We start from the raw sequence: 14834 nt of genomic DNA on the forward strand, positions 1-14834 counted from the left end.
TCTAATTTCTATTCTAATTTTATAATAACTCTAAATTTTAAGGTTTTTGTAGGAAATTTTTATTTTAAGGAAGAATGACTTGGATGGAAATCTCAAATATAAATTATTAACACATATTTTGTTAAAACGTAGAATTTCCCAAGCAAAAGTGCGACAAATATTGCTAAGTTTCGTCACTTCGTGCCTTCTATGCTATCTAATCTGTAGTTCGAGTGTGAATCCTGTCAATTAGTTACAATATTGAACTAAAAAGAAAGCATGAGTACAAGGGTTGAATACATTTTTGACATCGGATATCCTCAACAAAAAATGGATACAATTCACTGCAATGTTTAAAATTTTTCAAAAAGGATTTGTAAAAAAAGAATTTGTTACAATAAAATACAAATTATGGCAAGCACAACAGCAGATATTGAGACAATTGTACCGATACAGTATTTTATGATATCATATTTTACAGCTTCGTGTTGTGCCCTTAAAGAATGGATTTCCTGCAAGAAAATTCAGAAATTCACAACTTTATTTAAATGCCATTTATTTAGCAATGGACATTTTCTACAATATTATAAACCTCACCCTATCTCATTTGTTAGTAAGATTAGAAGTTTCTGCACTTTGATTGGTAAACTCCCTCTCGAGATCATACCTCAATTCACTCCTTAATGAATGGATTTCTTGCAAGAAAATTCAGAAATCCAAAACTTGGTTTAAATACTATTTATTTAGCAATTGATAGTTTCTATCATACCTAAAATATTTTCTACAATATTATAAACCTCACCCTGACAAGTTTGTTAGTAAGATTAGAAGTTTCTGCACTTTGATAGGCAAACGCCCTCTCGAGATCATACCTCAATTCACTATGCATCTTGTCAAGATCATACCTCAATTCAATATGGATTTGTGAAAAAAGAATTTGTTACATTGAAATACGAATTATGGCAAGCCCAACAGTAGATATTGAGACAAGTGTACCGATATAGTATTTTATGACATCATATTTTGCAGCTTCGATTTGAGCTATGACATCATATTTTGTAGTGTCAACTTGAGCCCTTAATGAATGGATTTTTTGCAAGAAAATAATAAATCCAAAAATTATTTTATTTACCATTTATTTAGCAATGGACAATTTCTATCATATCTAACACATTTTCTACATTATTATAAACCTCACCCTGTCATGTTTGTTAGTAAGATTAGAAGTTTCTGCACTTTGATTGGAAAATGCCCTGTCGAGATCATACCTAAATTCACCCCTTAATGAATGGATTTCCAGCAAAAAAATTCAGAAAGCAAAAACTTGATTTAAATACCATTTATTTAGCAATGGACTATTTCTATCATACTAAAGCATTTTCTACAATATTATAAACCTCACCCTGTCAAGTTTGTTAGTAAGATTAGAAAGTTTCTGCACTTTGATTGGCAAACGCCCTCTCGGGATCATACCTCAATTCACCCCTTAATGTATGAAATTCCAGCAAGAAAATTCAGAAATCCAATACTTTATTTAAATACCATTTATTTAGCAAAAGACAATTTCTATCATACCTAAAACAATTTCTACAGTATTATAAACCTCATCTTGTCAAGTTTATTAGTAAGATTAGAAGTTTGTGCACTTTGATTGGCAAACACCCTTTCAAGATCATACCATAATTCACCCCTTAATGATTGGATTTCCGGTAAGAAAATTTAGAAAGCAAAAACTTGATTTAAATACCATTTGTTTAGCAATGGACTGTTTTTATCATACCTAAAGCATTTTCTACAATATTATAAACCTCACCCTGTCAAGTTAGTTAGTAAGATTAGAAGTTTCTGCACATTGATTGGCAAACGCCCTCTCGAGATCATACCTCAATTCACCCCTTAATGAATGGAATTCCACCAAGAAAATTTAGAAATCCAAAACTTGATTTAAATACCATTTATTTAGCAATGGACAATTTCTATCTTACCTAAAACATTTTCTACATTATTATAAACCTCACCCTGTCAAGTTTGTTAGTAAGATTAGAAGTTTCCGCACTTTGATTGGCAAACGCCCTCTCGAGATCAAACCTCCATTCACCCCTTAATAAATGGATTTCCAGCAAGAAAATTCAGAAAGCAAAAACTTGATTTAAATACCATTTATTTAGCAATGGACTGTTTCTATCATACCTAAAGCATTTTCTACAATATTATAAACCTCACCTTGTCAAGTTTATTAGTAAGATTAGAAGTTTCTGCACTTTGATTGGCAAACGCCCTCTCGAGATCATACCTCAATTCACCCCTTAATGAAAGGAATTCCAACACGAAAATTCAGAAATCAAATACTTGATTTAAATACCATTTATTTAGCAATGGACAATTACTAACATACCTAAAACATTTTCTACAATATTATAAACGTCACTTTGTCAAGTTTGTTAGTAAGATTAGAAGTTTGTGCAGTTTGATTGGCAAACGCCCTCTCGAGATCATACCTCAATTCACCTCATAATGGATGGATTCCCAGTAAGAAAATTCAGAAAGCAAAAACTTGATTTAAATACCATTTATTTAGTAATGGATTGCTTCTATCATACCTAAAGGATTTTCTACAATATTATAAAACTCACCCTGTTAAGTTTGTTAGTAAGATTAGAAGTTTCTGCACTTTGATTGGCAAACGCCCTCTGAGATCATACCTCAATTCACCCCTTAATGGATGGAATTCCAGTAAGAAAATTCCGAAATCCAAAACTTGATTTAAATACCATTTATTTAGCAATGGACAATTCCTATCATACCTAATAAATTTTCTACATTATCATAAACCTCACCCTATCAAGTTTGTTAGTAAGATTAGAAGTTTTTGCACTTTAATTGGCAATCGCCCTCTCGAGATCATACCTCAATTCACCCCTTAATGAATAGATTTCCAACAAGAAAATTTAGAAAGCAAAAACTTGATTTAAATATCATTTATTTAGCAATGGACTATTTCTATCATACCTAAAACATTTTCTACAATATTATAAACCACGCCCTGTCAAGTTTGTTAGTAAGTTTAGGATTTTCTGCACTTTGATTGGCAAATGCCCTCTCGAGATCATACCTCAATTCACCCCTTAATGAAAGGAATTCCAGCAAGAAAATTCAGAAATCAAATACTTAATTTAAACACCATTTATTTAGCAATGGACAATTTCTAACATACCTAAAACATTTTCTACAATATTATAAACCTCACCCTGTCAAGTTTCTTAGTAAGATTAGAAGTTTGTGCAGTTTGATTGGCAAACGTCCTCTCGAGATCATACCTCAATTCACCTTTTAATAAATAGATTTCCAGCAAGAAAATTCAGAAAGCATAAACTTGATTTAAATACCATTTATTTAGCAATGGACTGTTTCTATCATACCTAAAGGATTTTCTACAATATTATAAACCTCACCCTGTCAAGTTAGTTAGTAAGATTAGAAGTTTCTACACTTTGATTGGCAAACATCCTCTCGAGATCATACCTCAATTCACCCCTTAAGGAATGGAATTCCAGCAAGAAAATTCAGAAATCCAAAACTTGATTTAAATAATATTTATTTAGCAATGGACAATTCCTATCATACCTAAAAAAATTTCTACATTATCATAAACCTCACCCTGTGAAGTTTGTTAGTAAGATTAGAAGTTTTTGCACTTTGATTGGCAATGCCCTCTCGAGATCATACCTCAATTCACCCCTTAATGAATGGATTTCCAACAAGAAAATTCAGAAAGCAAAAACTTGATTTAAATTCCATTTATTTAGCAATGGCCTATTTCTATCATACCTATAGCATTTTCTACAATATAATAAACCACACCCTGTCAAGTTTGTTAGTAAGATTAGGAGTTTCTGCACTTTGATTGGCAAATGCCCTTTCGAGATCATACCTCAATTCCTCCCTTAATGAATGGAATTCCTGCAAGAAAATTCAGAAATCCAATACTTGATTTAAATACCATTTATTTAGCAATGGACAATTGCTATCATACCTAAAACATTTTCTACAATATTATAAACCTCACCTTTTCAAGTTTGTTACTAAGATTAGAAGTTTATGCACTTTGATTGGCAAACGCCCTCTCGAGATCATACCTCAATTCACTGCGCATTTTGTCAATATCGCCACGAAGTTTCTTTGTCTCACATTGTAGCAATGAAAAATAGAGCTCCTACAAAAAAAAAAAAAAAAGACAAACCCTTGAAAAATGTTAGTGTTGCAAACATCACATAGAAGTTAAAAAATGTTATTATTTCAAAGAATTGTATAATATAAACAAACAGAGGGGTTTTTTAGACAATAACAAAAGAACAAATAAATAAACATCAACAAAAAGTCAATATTCTTGAATACAACTAAGATGGGATCAATCATCCTACTGAGACAAAATGGCAAAGAAAAAAATAATATTTAAAGAGAAAAGAAGAGAACTTCTTTACGGTCATGTTAAATAGACTCTGTAAAACTGTTGATCCAGCAAGCTGACAACTGCTTATAAAAGATAAATGGAAATCTTCAAAAAGAGTAGGGAATAATGTACCTACAGAATTAGGTTAACTCCTCATCTCTTTTATTTTTCCAAAACATAAATTACACACAAACTAAACCCAAATCCCCTAGTTAGACTTGAACCAAAACTCCTACAATGATAAATTTCTCATATAAAAGATTCAAGGTTTGGTTAATAACAGCAAAATAAACTCTTGAGTGTGATTGGAAGCGTGTGTTTTTGTTGAATGTCAAAGAACGTCCAAACAACTTATTATACTCAACAAGAAGAAATGAAAGAGAGCCTAAAAAAGGGGCAAAGAAAGATTGTACGTTAAGGTTCATTAGTGATTAAAACTTATGTGTCAAGAGTTTTTCCTTTTTGTTCGAATATTTGGTATACACACGCCCACTGTGAGACTTAAACCGGAACCTCACATTAGCATAATCTTCTAGTAGCCATTGAGGTAAAGGCCCAATCAAATTTATTCGCCAGCTTCTGTACAAAAATATTTCAAAACAAAGCCATCTTATGTATCAAAAGACATAAACAGATATAATCCAAGAGTCTGTAGCCAACCAATTTCACTATCCCACCACCATCAAATGGATCCAAGAGCAAAAAGTTATAAATTTGCTGGTCTATTAGTATCATTGATTGAAATGATCTATGTTTTTTCATTGACATTGATTTGTCTCAACTAGTATATTAACTTCAAAAACTATTGTGGGAATCAATATGGGAACAGTTTTATCCTGCTCATAGCTTACCGAGGACAAAAAGTATACCCAAATACTCCACAATGAGAAGACCAACCTAAAAGGAGTTTATTAAAATCTCAGAACGAAAAAAAAAAATTATATTGCAACTATATAAGACAAAACCAAGCAACATAATAAAATATTTCGTAAGAACGAATAAGTGGTTTTGAATACAGAATTATCAATGAATTCCAAAACAAAATACAAGAGTTTGTGTCATACCATACAACGCAAAGTGCCCTCTTTTCATCATACATTTTCTTTTAAAGTGTGGAATATCACAAGTTCATTCCAATGAAGGAAATACCACATAGTGAAACAGGGGAATGACCTGATGGAGGAGATAAGAAAGAAGCTCAAAACAACTTTGTAAAATATCCAAGGAATGTTTTGGATCTTTCTTAAACATAATAATTTCCTAAAATTTTGAAAGTTTTTGAGAACTTCTGACATTTTTTGGGGTTTTCAAGAGAATTAGGTGGCATAAATTTTGATTTGTTAGGACATTTGAGACTTTTCTAGGATTTCTAGATATGTTTCTGGAATTGTCTGAAGTTTTCAGTCATTCTTCTGAATTTTTCAGATAATTTTACAAGAAAAAACTACTGAAATTCAAGATGAACTTTTGGAAAAAGTAAATTTCTGGAAAACATTGTCTAGAAAATGATATTCTGTAACCAGGATTTCATGGAAAAAAAATTCTAGGAAAAATCAAGAAAAAACAATGTTGAGAAAACAGACTCTGTAAAACAGGAAAAGAAAATATTTCCTAATATAGTCATATTTAGGAAATAAGACGTCTCAACAAAAAATGGATACATTTCACTGCAATGTTCACAATTTTTCAATATGGATTTGTAAAACAAGAATTTTTTACACTAAAATACAAATTATGGCAAGCCCAACAACAGATATCGGGACAAGTGTACCAATATAGTATTTTATGACATCATATTTTGCCGCTTCGAGTTGAGCCCTTAATGAATGGATTTCCTGCAAGAAAATTTAGAAATCCAAAACTTGATTTAAATACCATTTATTTAGCAACGGACAATTTCTATCATACCTAAAACATTTTCTACAATATTATCAAATGCTTATTGGCGGCGAACACAAAGTTTTCTATTTTCTAATTTCTACGTTTAAACTAATTTTCTCTATTTTCTAATTTCTATTCTAATTTTATAATAACTCTATGAGGTTTTTATAGGATTTTTTTATTTTAATGAAAAAGGACTTCTATGGAAATTTCAAATATATATTATTTACACATATTTGGTTAACACGTTCAAATTCCCAAGCAAAAGTGCGGCAAAATATTGCGAAGTTTCGTCACTTCGTGCCTTCTATGCTATCTAATCTATCTTTTGAGTGTGAATCCAGTCAATTAGTTACAATAATGAACTATAAAGAAAACATGAGTACAAGGGATGAATACATTTTTGACTTTGGATATCCTCAACAAAAATATGATACATTTCACTGCAATGTTTACAATTTTTCAATATAGATTTGTAAAAAAAGAATTTGGCACATTAAAATACGAATTATGGCAAGCACAACAGCAGATATTGAGACAAGTGTACCGATACAGTAATTTAAGATATCATATTTTCCAGCTTCGAGTTGAGCCCTTAAAGAATGGATTTCCTGCAAGAAAATTCAGAAATCCACCACTTGATTTAAATACCATTTATTTAGCAATGGACATTTTCTATCATACCTAAAATATTTTCTACAATATTATAAACCTCACCCTGTCACGTTTGTTAGTAAGATTAGAAGTTTCTGCACTTTGATTGGCAACACCCTCTCGAGATCATACCTCAATTCACCCCTTAATGAATGAATTTCTTGCAAAAAAATTCAGAAATCCAAAACTTGATTTAAATACCATTTATTTAGCAATGCATAGTTTCTATCATACCTAAAATATTTTCTACAATATTATAAACCTCACCCTGTCAAGTTTGTTAGTAAGATTAGAAGTTTCGGCACTTTGATTGGCAAACGCCCTCTCGAGATCATACCTCAATACACTGCGCATCTTGTCAAGATCATACCTCAATTCAATAAGGATTTGTAAAAAAAGAATTTGTTACATTAAAATACAAATTATGGTAAACCCAACAGTAGATATTGAGACAAGTGTACCGATACAGTATTTTATGACATCATATTTTGTAGCTTCGAGTTGAGCTATGACATAATATTTTGCAGCTTTGACTTGAGACCTTAATGAATGGATTTCCTACAAGAAAATTAAGAAAACCAAAACTTGATTTATATACCATTTATTTAGCAATGGACAATTTCTATCATACCTAAAACTTTTTCTACATTGTTATAAACCTCACCCTGTCAAGTTTGTTAGTAAGATTAGAAGTTTTTTCACTTTGATTGGCAAACGCCCTCTCGAGATCTTACCTCAATTCCCCCCTTAATGAATGGATTTCCAGCAAGAAAATTTAGAAAGCTAAAACTTGAATTAAGTACCATTTATTTAGCAATGGACTGTTTCTATCATACCTAAAGCATTTTCTACAATATTATAAACCTCACTCTATCAAGTTTGTTAGTAAGATTAGAAGTTTATGTACTTTGATGGGCAAACGCCCTCTCGAGATCATACCTCAATTCACCCCGTTATGAATGGAATTTCAGTAAGAAAATTTAGAAATCCAATACTTGATTTAAATACCATTTATTTAGCAATGGACAATTTCTATCATACCTAAAACATTTTCTACAATATTATAAACCTCACCAAGTCAAGTTTGTTAGTAAGATTAGAAGTTTCTGCACTTTCATTGGCAAACGCTCTCTCGAGATCATACCTCAATTCACCACTTAATGAATGAATTTCCAGCAAGAAAATTTAGAAAACAAAAACTTGATTTAAATACCATTTATTTAGCAATGGACTGTTTCTATCATACCTAAAGTATTTTCTACAATATTATAAACCTCACCCTGTGAAGTTTATTAGTAAGATTAGAAGTTTTTGCACTTTGATTGGCAAATGCCCTCTCGAGATCATACCTCAATTCACCCCTTAATGAATAGAATTCCAGGAAGAAAATTCAGAAATCCAAAACTTGATTTAAATAGCATTTATTTAGCAATGGACAATTTCTATCATACCTAAAACATTTTCTATATTATTATAAACCTCACCTTGTCAAGTGTTTTAGTAAGATAAGAAGTTTCTGCAGTTTTATTGGCAAACGCCATCTCGAGATCATACCTCAATTCACCCCTTAATGAATGTATTTCCAACAAGAAAATTCAGAAAGCAAAAACTTGATTTAAATACCATTTATTTAACAATGGACTGTTTCTATCATTCCTAAAGCATTTTCTACAATATTATAAACCTCACCCTGTCAAGTTTGTTAGTAAGATTAGAAGTTTCTGCACTTTGATTGGCAAACGCCCTCTTGAGATCATACCTCAATTCATCCCTTAATGAATGGAATTCCAACAAGAAAATTCAAAAATCCAATAATTGATTTAAATACAATTTATTTAGCAATGGACAATTTCTATCATACCTAAAACATTTTCTACAATATTATAAACCTCACCTTGCCAAGTTTGATAGTAAGATTAGAAATTTATGCACTTTGATTGGCAAACGCCCTCTCAAGATCATACCTCAATTGACCCATTAATAAATGGAATTCCAGGAAGAAAATTCAGAAATTCAAAACTTGATTTAAATACCATTTATTTAGCAATGGACAACTTTTATCATACCTAAACATTTTCTACATTATTATAAACCTCACCCTGTCAAATTTTTTAGTAAGATTAGAAGTTTCGACACGTTGATTGGCAAACGCCCTCTCGAGATCATACCTCAATTCACCCCTTAATGAATGAATTACCAGCAAAAAAATTCAGAAAGCAAAAACTTAATTTAAATACCATTTATTTAGCAATGGACTGTTTCTATCATACATAAAGCATTTTCTACAATATTATAAACCTCACCCTGTCAAGTTTGTTACTAAGATTAGAATTTTTGCACTTTGATTGGCAAATGCCCTCTCGAGATCATACCTCAATTTACCCCTTAATGAATGGATTTCCAGTAAGAAAATTCAAGAATCCCAAACTTAATTTAAATACCATTTATTTAGCAATGGACAATTTCTATCATACCTAAAACGTTTTCTACAATATTATAAACCTCACCCTGTCACGTTTGTTAGTAAGATTAGAAGTTTGTGCAGTTTGATTGGCAAACGCCCTCTCGAGATCATACCTCAATTCACCCCTTAATGAATGGATTTCTTGCAAGAAAATTCAGAAATTCAAAACTTGATTTAAATACCATTTATTTAGCAATGGATAGTTTCTATCATACCTAAAACATTTTCTACAATATTATAAACCTCACCTTGTCAAGTTTGTTAGTAAGATTAGAAGTTTCTACTCTTTGATTGGCAAACGCCCTCTCGAGATCATACCTCAATTCACTGCGCATCTTGTCAAGATCATATTTCAATTCAATAAGGATTTGTACAAAAAAAAATTGTTACATTAAAATAGGAATTATGGCAAGCCCAACAGTAGATATTGAGACAAATGTACCGATACAATATTTTAAGACATCATATTTTGCAGCTTCGAGTTGAGCTATGACATCATATTTTGCAGCTTCGACTTGAGCCCTTAATGAATGGATTTCTTGCATGAAAATTCAGAAATCCAAAACTTGATTTAAATACCATTTATTTAACAATGGACAATTTCTATCATACCTAAAACATTTTCTACATTATTATAAACCTCACCCTGTCAAGTTTGTTAGTAAGATTAGAAGTTTCTGCACTTTGATTGGCAAACGCCCTCTCGAGATCATACCTCAATTCACCCCTTAATGAATGGATTTCTAGCAAGAAAATTCAGAAAACAAAAACTTGATTTAAATACAATTTATTTAGCAATGGACTGTTTCTATCATACCTAAAACATTTTCTACAATATTATAAACCTTAATCTGTCAAATTTGTTAGTAAGATTAGAAGTTTCTGCACTTTGATTGGCAAACGCCCTCTCGAGATCATACCTCAATTCACCCCTTAATGAAAGGAATTCCCGCAAGAAATTTCAGAAATCCAATACTTGATTTAAATACCATTTATTTAGCAATGGACAATTTCTATCATACCTAAAACATTTTCTACAATATTATAAACCTCACCCTGTCAAGTTTGTTAGTAAGATTAGAAGTTTATGCATTTTGATTGGCAAACGCCCTCTCAAGATCATACCTGAATTCACTGCACATCTTGTCAATATCCCACGAATTTTCTCTGTCTCACATTGTAGCAATGAAAAATGGAGCTCCTACAAAAAAAAATAAAAAAATAGACACACCATTGAAAAATTTTAGTGTTGCAAACATCACATATAAGTTAAAAAATGTTATTATTTCAAAGAATTGTATAATATAAACAAACAGAGGGTTTTTTAAGACAATAACAAAAGAACAAATAATTAAACACCAACAAAAAGTCTTTATTCTTGAATATAACTAAGATGGGATCAATCATCCTAATGTGACAAAATGGCAAAGAAAAAAATAATATTTAAAGAGAAAAGTAGAGAACTTCTTTACAGTCATGTTAAATATTAACAACATTATTCAATTAAGTAATTTCGGCTACTCACTCAACAAGGTAGTTACTGAAGATGTAATGATCCAAACCAAGCAATATAGTAATATGCACTTGTTAGTGAAGGTAGTGAAGCCCCCATGAAGAAATTTGTGCATGGCCGACATTTAATTGAAGCTTGGAAGGAAGCTGAACAACAAACTTTTTTTTTCCTCATTTATATTTACAAGAGATAAAACCATATGCATCATTTGGCAGTCATAGAGATGTGGAAGGTACAATGTTTGTTTATTTTCTTTCCCAACCATATAAACATCTCATGTCTAGAACACGAAGGGTAAATCTTTTGACGGTTGTTCATAAACTGTTGATCCAGCAAGCTGACGACTGCTTATAAAAGATAAATGAAAATCTTCAAAAAGAGAAGGGAATAATGTACCTACAAAATTAGGTTAGCTCCTCATCTTTTTTTTCTTTCTCCAAAACATAAATTACACACAAACTAAACCCAAATCCCCTAGTCAGACTTGAACCAAAACTCCTACCATGATAAAATTTTCATATAAAAGATTCAAGGTCTGGTCAATAACAAAAAAATAAACTCTTGAGTACGAGTGGAAGTGTGTGTTGTTGTTGAATGTCAAAAAACGTCCAAACAAATGATTATACTCAACAAAAAAAAAAAAATAAGCATGCCTAAAAAAAGGGGAAAGAAAGACTCTCTATCAAGGTTTATTAGTGATTAAAACTGATGTGTCAAGAGTTTTTCTTTTTTGTTCTAATATTTGGTATACACACGCCCACTGTGAGACATAAACCGGAACCTCACATTAGCGTAATCCTCTAGTAACCATTGAGGAAAAGGCCCAATCAAATTTATTCGCTAGATTCTATACAAAAATATTTCAAAACAAAGCCATCTTATGTATCAGAAGACATAAACAAATATAATCCAAGTCTTTGTAGCCAACCAATTGCACCATCCCACCACCATCAAATGGATCCAAGAGCAAAAAGTTACATATTTGTTGGTCTATTAGTATCATTGATTGAAATGATCTATGTTTTTTCATTGACGTAGATTTGTCTCAACTAATATATTAACTTCAAAAACTATTGAGGGAATCAATATGGGAACAGTTTTATCCCGGTCATAGCTTATCCAGGACAAAAAGAATACCCATACACCGCACAAGGAGGAGACCAACCTTAAAGAAATTTATTTAAATCTCAGAACGAAAAAGAAATTTATATTGAACCTATATAAGACCAACCAAACAATGTAATAAAATGTTTCGTAAGAACGTAGAAGTGGTTTTGAATATAGAACTACCAATGAATTCCAAAACAAAATACAAGAGTTTGAGTCATACCAAGCAACGCAAAGTGCCCTTTTTTCCATCATAGATTTTCTTTTAAAGTGTGGAACTTCACAAGTTCACTCCAATGAAGGAAAGACCACATAGTGAAACAAGGGAATGACATGATGGAGGAAATAAGAAAGAAGTTAAAAATAACTTTCTAAAATATCCAAGGAATCTTCTGGATCTTTCTTAAACATATTAATTTCCTAAAATTTTGAGACTTCTGGAGAACTTCTGACAGTTTCTTGGGGCTATCAAGAGAATTAGGTGGCATAAATTTGAATTTGTTAGCAATTTTAGACTTTTCTAGGATTTCTAGATGTCTTTCTGGAATTGTCTGAAGTATTCTACCATTCTTCTTAATTTTACAGATAATTGTATAAGAAAAAACTATTGAAATTCAAGATGAACTTTTGGAAAAAGTAAATTTCTAGAAAACACTGTCTAGAAAATGATATTCTGTAAAAAAGATTTAATGGAATACAAATTCTAGGTAAAATCAAGAAAAGGCAATGTTGAGTAAACATACTCTGTAAAACAGGAAAATAAAATATTCCCTAATATAGTCATATTTAGGAAACAAGCCATCTCAACAAAAAATGGATACATTTCACTACAATGTTAACAATTTTTCAATATGGATTTGATAAAAAAGAATTTGTTACATTAAAATACGAATTATGGCAAGCCCAACAACAGATATTGAGACAAGTGTACCGAGACAGTATTTTATGACATCATATTTTGAAACTTCGAGTTGAGCCCTAAATGAATGAATTTCTTGCAAGAAAATTCAGAAATCCAAAACTTGATTTAAATACCATTTATTTAGCAATGGACAATTTCTATCATACCAAAAACATTTTCTACAATATTATCAAATTCTTAGTGGTGGAGAACACAAAGTTTTCTAATTTCTAATTTCTACGTTTAAACTAATTTTTTCTATTTTCTAATTTCTATTCTAATTTTCTTATAATTCTAAATTTCTAAGTTTTTGTGGGAAATTTTTATTTAACCAAAATATGACATGGATGGAAATTTCAAATATAAAATATTAACACATATTTTGTTAACACATAGAATTCCCAAGCAAAAGTGCCACAAATATAGCTCTGTTTCGTCCCTTCATGCCTTCTATGCTATCTAATCTGTCTTTTGAGTATGAATCATGTCAATTAGTTACAATATTGAACAAAAAAGAAAGCATGAGTACAAGGGATGGATACATTTTTGACATCGGATATCCTCAACAAAAATTGGATACATTTCACTGCAATGTTTACAATATTTCATTATGGATTTGTAAAAAAAGAATTTGTTACATTAAAATACGAATTATGGCATGTCGAACTGCAGATATTGAGACAAGTGTACTGATACAGTATTTTATGACATCATATTTTACAGCTTCGAGTTGAGCTCTTAATGAATGGATTTCCTGCAAGAAAATTCAGAAATCCAAAACTTGATTTAAATACCATTTATTTAGCAATGGACGGTTTCTATCATACCTAAAACATTTTTTACAATATTATAAACCTCACCCTGTCAAGTTTGTTAGTAAGATTAGAAGTTTCTACACTTTGATTGGCAAACGCCCTCTCGAGATCATACCTCAATTCACCCCTTAATGAATGGATTTCCAATAAGAAAATTCAGAAATAAAAAACTTGATTTAAATACCATTTATTTAGCAATGGACAGTTTTTATCATACCTAAAATATTTTCTAAAATATTATAAACCTCACCCTGTCAAGTTTGTTAGTAAGATTAGAAGTTTCTATACTTTGATTGGCAAACGCCCTCTCGAGATCATACATCAATTCACCCCTTAATGAATGGAATTCCTACAAGAAAATTCAGAAATCCAAAGCTTGATTTAAATACCATTTATTTAGCAATGGACAATTTCTACCATACCTAAAATATTTTATACAATATTATAAACCTCACCTTGTCAAATTTGTTAGCAAGAGTAGAAGTTTCTGCACTTTGATTGGAAACCGCCCTCTTGAGATCATACCTCAATTCATTAAGCATCTTGTCAAGATCATACCTCAATTCACTGCGCATCTTGTGAATATCTCCACGTAGTTTCTCTGTCTCACATTGCAGCAAATAAAAATGGTGCTCCTAAAAAAAAACAAGACAAACAGTTTGAAAATGTTAATGTTGCAAACATCAAATAGAAGTTAAAAAATGTTATTATTTAAAAAATTGTATAATATAAACAAACAAAGGGTTTTTTCAGACAATAACAAAAGAACAAATAAATAAACACCAACAAAAAGTCATTATTGTTGAATATAACTAAGATGGGATCGACCATCCTACAGAGACAAAATGGCAAAGAAAAAAGTAATATTTAAAGAGAAAAGTAGAGAACTTGTTTACGGTCATGTTAAATATTAACAACATTATTCAATTAAGTAATTTGGCCACTCCCTTAACAAGGTAGTTACTAAAGATGTAATGATCCAAACCAAGGAATAGAGTAATATGCACTTGTTAGTGAAGGTAGTGAAGCCCCCATGAAGAAATTTGTGCATCGCCAACATTTAATTGAAG

The 14834-nt window shown here is 31.0% G+C and overlaps 1 protein-coding gene across 1 annotated transcript; it reads right to left on the minus strand.

Annotated features, from left to right (window-relative positions):
* Positions 1 to 173: 173 nt before the first annotated feature.
* On the minus strand, positions 174 to 11056 carry LOC137943798 (uncharacterized). The gene is made up of 42 exons (XM_068789231.1): positions 10991 to 11056; positions 10484 to 10629; positions 10274 to 10360; positions 10069 to 10155; positions 9819 to 9950; positions 9672 to 9755; positions 9467 to 9553; positions 9268 to 9348; positions 9063 to 9144; positions 8854 to 8858; positions 8649 to 8735; positions 8444 to 8530; positions 8239 to 8325; positions 8039 to 8120; positions 7624 to 7629; positions 7398 to 7522; positions 7232 to 7310; positions 7028 to 7081; positions 6832 to 6921; positions 6159 to 6264; positions 5579 to 5602; positions 5281 to 5326; positions 4915 to 5008; positions 4116 to 4192; positions 4046 to 4061; positions 3841 to 3939; positions 3632 to 3637; positions 3399 to 3432; positions 3222 to 3306; positions 3017 to 3103; positions 2613 to 2693; positions 2403 to 2477; positions 2198 to 2284; positions 1993 to 2079; positions 1788 to 1793; positions 1583 to 1669; positions 1377 to 1382; positions 1173 to 1259; positions 924 to 1055; positions 782 to 860; positions 376 to 491; positions 174 to 201 (listed from the first exon to the last, which is right to left on the minus strand). The coding sequence occupies exons 1-42, from the start codon at positions 11054 to 11056 to the stop codon at positions 174 to 176; spliced, it is 3099 nt and encodes a 1032-aa protein (XP_068645332.1).
* Positions 11057 to 14834: the final 3778 nt, after the last annotated feature.

Source organism: Aristolochia californica, unplaced genomic scaffold (assembly GCF_029961685.1).
Source record: "Aristolochia californica isolate CCGP_79_NKW_82.1479 unplaced genomic scaffold, dmAriCali1.0.hap1 SCAF_11, whole genome shotgun sequence".
Taxonomy (NCBI): Eukaryota; Viridiplantae; Streptophyta; class Magnoliopsida; order Piperales; family Aristolochiaceae; genus Aristolochia; species Aristolochia californica.